Raw genomic sequence first — 7,002 nt, 5'->3', positions numbered from 1 at the left:
CAATGTACTCAAGGAGTCCGTTGATGGCATCCTGCAAAAACACCATTTATTATATAAAAAATAAAAAACCCGACTGTCTGTGCTCCTATAACACTCAAGAGAAGAATAAAATGTTACGTCACTACACACAACCTATTCATTTAGGATGTATGCGGACAAAAAACATATATACCCCCAAAAACCCTCTTCTAAGTCAGGTGGGTAGAAAGGAAGGAAATTATTCTCCTCAGTACACCCATATCGTTCTTATTGGCTTATAGCTCAAAGTAACCAAACATTTACAGAACATTTCATTTTGTCGATAATACACACAAAATAAACTAGTTAAAATTATTTGATTATCTAAAAAAATGACTTATGTATACATATATACAAATACAGTAATTTTGAATTACTATTCTATTTTATTTTTTTACTTGACAGACAATATATTAAAAAAGCTATTTGATAATCACAATATAACAATTACATATATACTATCCCTGAGTAATTTAGTAAATACAAACCGTGTTCTCTTTTACGAAGGCGGGAAGACCGTTGAAGAAGTTGTTAAAGGAGGCGGAGAGGTCGCGGCCGAAGAGGTTCACGTTCAAATCAGACTAGAAATTAAAGATTAGTTTTAGAATATTACCATTACAATTAAGAATATTACAAGGTGATAGATAATAGTTAAAAGTAATACTGACGAACCATTACCCGAAAGGACCAGAAAATCACCTCACCATAATAGCATCCTTTTATAGCCTGACCAGGTAAGTAAAAAAACAAGCCATAACGCGGAAAAATATGAAACTAATGTGATTTAACAAAAATGGCGATTGAAGTGTTACCAGACCAGGATTTTTATATTCTTGTGTAGATTATTTTTTATTTATATTTGTAACTATTTTTAACGAATAAACCAGGTTTTGAATTCGAACCCATTTTACGTTAAGTTATGAGGCGGCTGTGTCTATTCACTCTGATCAACATTTCACGTCATACTTGGGCGGAAATACTGACAACGGAAATACATCGTTGCGTAGTAAGCAAGAGATGTTTAGAAGCCATAGTGGCTTGCGAGAAAAGACTGATTGATACAAATCAATATATTCGTAGACTTACCACAACATTATCAAGATACAAGTCCAAGTCGATACTGCGAACGGTGATACCAGAGATGGCACCGACTGACACCCTGACATCGGCTTTAATACCGAGGTTAACGATTTCCAAACTAAAACAAAATTAAACTGTTTAAATAACACTGGACTAATAAACCCTTTCCGCCTTGGAGCCGCCTCGACGTCGCCATTAAAGATATAAATTGTTTAGAAAAATGTTATGTCATTCAAGCTTGCAAGCGGTCCGCGAGGCATCGGCGAGGTGTCCACCCGCCATCTACCTGACCGCCGCTAGTCGTCCACTCGTGCAAGCGAGAATGACGTATCGAAATTTTATATCTTAATCCCTCTAAATCCTTTCAAAAATCGTTTTAGCGAAATGCTTTTATTACGTAACAAAATCACGCTATAGCTTTACTTATTAAGTCGCTCGAATTTTTATTTAGAGTTCAAATATTTCTCATACCTTCCACTGGCTTTTCCCGCGAGTTCACGGTCGAACAAGTTCATTTCGAAACCGGATTCACCTAAAAATTAAACCAAATGTAATAATCTGAAAAACCTTATCATTATCCTAATCCTAATTTTGATTCACTTGAAACATTCATAATTGAAATATTTTAGAAGTCAAGATATTCATCAACAAATCTACTTTCATCTGTTACACTATAAACAATCTTCTAAATCTTTCTACTTCTCTCCTATTTGCCACCTACAAGTGTCCTATTTAATATCTTAGTATTGCTCTTTTTCTTGAGAGTTTAATTTTTTTAACTTATACCCTTAATAAATCTAGATCATTTCGAAAAGTACAACTTACCAACGCTGCCCTTGAGATTTGGCAGAGAAACGTCAATGGTCAGTCTCTGAGCGAGGATTGAGAAGTTGATGTCGTTCACTCTTATGTTGCTGAGGCCAACCAGGTTCACATCCCGCGCAAAAGCATAGCCGCTGAGGATTCTGTTGAAACAAAGGATATATTGATTTAAAAAATGTACACCAATTTGAGCCTTATAGTCTTTGGCAAAACTGAGATATATGTTTTTTGCATCGGTGTATTGACATTGGAAATACATGGACACTGAACTTCAATATTAAGTAGCTCATTCGAAATGCTATTTACACTATTTAGTGCGATCAGATTTTACATCAGAATTAATACAAAGAGAACTTGAAGCTTGTACAGAATCGTATGTCCTAAGAATTGGGAACTTACTCTGGTTCGGAAAGAGCGAAGGAACTCTCGGCAAATCCAAGGTGGTATGGGTCAAGACCTCGGTCCCTGATGGCTTCACTCAATCCATTGATTAGATCGACGATGATGCCAGCGACCACTCTCTGTTGCCTGAGTTCTGTAATAGAGTAAGCTCTTTTAAGTTAAGCTCTATAAAGCTCTTTTTAGTCTTTTACGGAAACCTTAAAACTGCAATGCAGGTTTTTATGGAGCGAATATTAATCACTAACTAATAACATTTTCAACCGTTAAGAGGGATATTTCTTACCAAAGATGGCGGTATTATCTAACTATAAGTGCCGGCTAAATAAAAGTAAATCTATGCCGGCTCGCGCGCGGCACCTTGCGCGGGTAATCGCTCCTAGTCGCCAATTCGATCGGATTTTTTTTGATCGGCTTTAAAACGGTCCTCTAGTTATATTTATCGTAAATAACATACACTAACTCTAAAGCTTTTAAGTCTTTATTCTAACCTTGGATTAAATTCGTGTTATTTTTCTCACAATTACAATCTGCATAGTGAGCTCGCATATGCAATATAAAATGTATCTTACCATACTTATGACAGAGAATTAAAAAGTATTGTGAGCGACATAAAATTCAGAAACTGACTGACTATTTGTTTTTTTTTTATAAGATATGTGTTTTAATTAATTTCTTTCGCCAAGATAGATATCGTAATTAACTTGAAGAATAAGTTTTATTAATACTTACCATCCTCGCTAAGTGTAGGCAGGGCGCTGGCGCCAGCCAAGAGCATCAAAACGGCAAATGCGTAGGCCTTCATGGTCCTTCGATCCTAAAAATTTAAAACATTAGAAAAATAACTTTCAAGCTCTATTACTAAGCATAGTCTGATTTATTGCATGAATTGGTATTGTATTTTGAAAAGTAAGTATCCTTAAAAAAAATTACATTTGTAATTGTATTTAATATTTAATATTTTCATCTATTTAGATATTTAAGAATGATGAGGTTTTAAAGGATTTTATTTATTTTGTTGATATCTTTTGCTTTTTACAAATTAAAATAACACATAACATGTCCTAACTTACCTATACACTAGTTGCAAGTACACTTGGCAATGCGTTATCAACATTTTATATTGTATCCGAAATCAGTGATTATATCTGAAACATAATTAATCACACGACGATTTTAATTTAATCTTTTTAATCCTTTCCGTTCGATGTACGCTAATGACGTTACAAAAGAATCAGGTGTTGTTATATATCAGGTTTGTAGATATAAAAATTCTTATGGTGGCTCCACATTAGTGCCGTGAAGCTCAGCGAACATGTGTGAATGTGGATGGTTTTCGCGGGGTTCACGTGCGTTCGCGCTCGTTTACGCCTTGTTCTCCAATCAGAATCAATATTTTGTCCCCCCGCCCTCGTCTTCGCTCCTCGCTCACGCGACGTTCGCATCTGCTTTCACAGCCTATTTATTTTTTGTTTATTTAATAATTATATTAATATTAATAATTATGATGTCCTCCATCATGCTCTTTTTTTCCAACACTCTTGAATGTTGGAAAAAAGAGCCAAAAAGAGCCAAAAAAGAGCCAATGCCACACCAAACAAAGTTATTGCTGCAATAACTTCAACGTCCAGTTCACGGCGGGTTTCACGTACCAGTGTGAACACCCCGCGAAAGTGTAGGGCATGACTTGTGAATGCCGCTAATGTAGAGCTGCCATTGTAAGAAATGCATAGAAGCTCTACATGAATACATTGATTTATTAGATTATTTAACTAAATAGAATGACTCATCAACCCTAAAAAAATACATCGGCACAAAACTACATAGTATAGTGGAAGTGAGAAATTAAATTCTAAAACAAATGTGAAAATCAGTTGTATAAAACTTCAACACACATTGCTAAGTCTTTTTTCAATGTTTCAACTTTCTTACATACCTGAAGTGATAATTTAGTAATTATAATGATAATATTATCTAAATGCATAGATAAATTTAAATTTATTTATTTAGGTTATGAGTGATAATTATATTACTTTTTTTTTACCGAAATTATCATATACACAATGGGTTTCTTCGCGCATCATATCGAACATCATATTCGTCGGGCTCTAAAATATGTTAAATATGTTCATAGTGTCTGAAGCTAATATAAGTTAATTTATAAACTGACTAAAGACAACATTCGATCTTGAACCATATCCTTAGCTGAGGTAGCATATTATACATATTTCATTATAATTTCTTACGCCTTTTATTTTCTGGTACTAGGTATCATAGAATTACGTTCAGGAAAACGTATTTATTTATTTTAAATTATCACTGAAATCACTGAAATTCCGGTAGATACATAAGGACAAATTTTCAAGGTATTATGAAGGTTAAAATTTATTGTATGTTTTATATTTAGAATCATACTATTGTTAGTTGTTATTCTCAACTTTGATTAGGAAAGCCGGTCCCACCATTGTGTGGAGTACGGGCTAGGCAGAGAGAGGCATATTATCAACAAGATATTCCTACTTCAACTGTTAGTTACGTATCGGCTTACAAGAACAGCGTACCGTTTCCACTGTTGTTTGTGCAACAGCTGTATGAAAACATATTGTTATGTGAGCACATAAGTTAAATTACTCGAAATTAATACAAGTTCATACTCAGAATGAACCCAAAAAAATCATGTTTCGTGTACGAGATGTAGTTATAATGAAAAACCAAATTTTCAAATGTTTGTATGTTTGTCAGCTGGACCCATTTTGACGGGACATTGATGGGAAAGTATTTGATGTGTACAGGAATATTATAGGTTTGTTTTCTAAATCCACGCTAACGAAGTCGCAGGCGGCCTTTAGTTGTATAGAAAATTACACTTATTTTTCAGTGTTTTTCGAGCAGGGGCCAAGTTTTTGAGCTCGAGCTATAGCACATTTAAAATAGAGTTGTACTCTACAACGGTATTTAAATTCTTAGTTCATAATAAATAGTAAACAAGTGCTCGCTTTCTGTCCTATTCTTAACCAAAAAAAAATATTTTCAGTGTATAAAAGTGGTACTATAGACGTGTTACTATACATTTCGATGTTGATAATTTTCAATCTAAAAATTCTTCCCAAATCAACTTTGCGAATATTCAATATTCCGCAAATTGAATATTCTAACAAATTAAAATTAAGAAATATAGAATCTATTATAACCTTTATGAATTACTTATACGCATAGTAGATATTGTACATTGTACATTGACAATAAGTTGTTATTATGATTCAGTAAGTCAAGTGGGACATTCCCCTTGATAAACATAAGTATTTGTGTTGAAGAAAATAATCGACTTCAGGTGATTCAGAATAGATTAGTGCGTAGAGCCACGGGAGCCCCGTGGTACATGCGCAACAGCGATCTTCATATAGACTTGTGACTTGTCCACCATTGCCCAACACCTGACGTTGGCGTCGCGTCGTTATTTTACTCTGCCGTCGGTCATCCTAATCCGCTAGTTGTAGGTGCCGCCACTTACAATCCAATCGCGCTCCGTAAATTTCGTCGGGATTATCGTAGACCTAGGCACTTTCTTGACTTTCAAGACGATGCAATAACTATCGCTCAGGCTAAGGTATCACAGACAGATTACACGCCGCAGTCGCTGTCGGCTGCGGCAATCATTCTCGCGATACGGCCTCATAGCAGGCAGGTTTTCTCCTGTTAATGATAGAAGCGTTGCTGGAGTTTCTTCCGCCACTTCTTCGGTGATAGTAATATTAGTTGTATTAATAATAGCAACCGATCAAGCCGAGGTTCGGTCCTCTCGGGCACCCTTGAATCGGATTGCTAAACACGTAATCAGTGACAGCCCAAGCCGAGGTCCCCTGTCGGGGGCCCTTGCACTCAGTCACTCCATGGAGCGTCCACCGAAGCAATCTAAGAGCTCGGTGGCCTCCCAATTCGGTAATAATAACAAAGTAACAGTCCGAGCCGAGGCTCCTGAGGGAGGCTTCAAGCCTAGTTACTCTTAAACGAGGTTTAGACTAAACGCAATCAGCGCCCGAACACCTCAAAAAAAATAAAGAAAACAATTGAAAACAATTATATAGGTGAAACAGGGCAGGGCAGTCTTCCAGGACTGTCTGTTTGTCCGGACGACGTCTAAGGAGTAGGAGTATCGGAAAAGGGGCGTTAAAACAGGTGCCAACTCAGGAGCACGTGTCCTCAGCATAATAGGAGCAATACCGTCGGCTCCACAGGACCCGTTTATATCTAGAGACTGCAGCACTTTACGTACTGATCTCTCGATGAACTGGATATCCGACATGGAGGTCTCACCGCTTAGCATTTTTGGCGGTGAGTTACCTTTGTCATTCAGTGTCGAGTTGAATGCAAACAGTGATACTAATAGGTCGGCCTTAACTTTTGCAGTATAGGCCAACGTGTTGTCCTCCTTTAGAACTATGTAGTTCATATAGGTTCTTAATTATTTATCTTCTTAACCCAACATCAAACAGTTCATCTCATGATCTTCGTTTTCTTGCCTTATAATCCGAATAATTACTATGTACTCAGGTTAAAAATTATTTTTATCATAAACCGACATAAAACAAACTTTTATTTTTTACTCCATTTTAAACGAAATGAATACTGTGATAAAATATTCATGATATGATTTCAAAATTCCGCAAAATAAAAACCAAAACA

The 7,002-nt window shown here is 36.0% G+C and overlaps 1 protein-coding gene across 1 annotated transcript; it reads right to left on the bottom strand.

Moving 5' to 3' along the window:
- Positions 1-485: 485 nt before the first annotated feature.
- On the bottom strand, positions 486-3,493 carry LOC106707828. Its single transcript, XM_045686453.1, has 7 exons — positions 3,393-3,493; positions 3,052-3,136; positions 2,320-2,455; positions 1,924-2,063; positions 1,570-1,630; positions 1,105-1,216; positions 486-599 (listed from the first exon to the last, which is right to left on the bottom strand). Exons 2-7 carry the CDS (start codon positions 3,122-3,124, stop codon positions 492-494), a joined length of 630 nt encoding a protein of 209 aa, XP_045542409.1. The 5' UTR covers positions 3,125-3,136; positions 3,393-3,493; the 3' UTR covers positions 486-491.
- Between the last annotated feature and the right edge of the window lie 3,509 nt (positions 3,494-7,002).

Source organism: Papilio machaon, chromosome 3 (assembly GCF_912999745.1).
Source record: "Papilio machaon chromosome 3, ilPapMach1.1, whole genome shotgun sequence".
Lineage (NCBI taxonomy): Eukaryota > Metazoa > Arthropoda > Insecta > Lepidoptera > Papilionidae > Papilio > Papilio machaon.
This window is presented reverse-complemented; position numbering and strand designations above follow the sequence as displayed.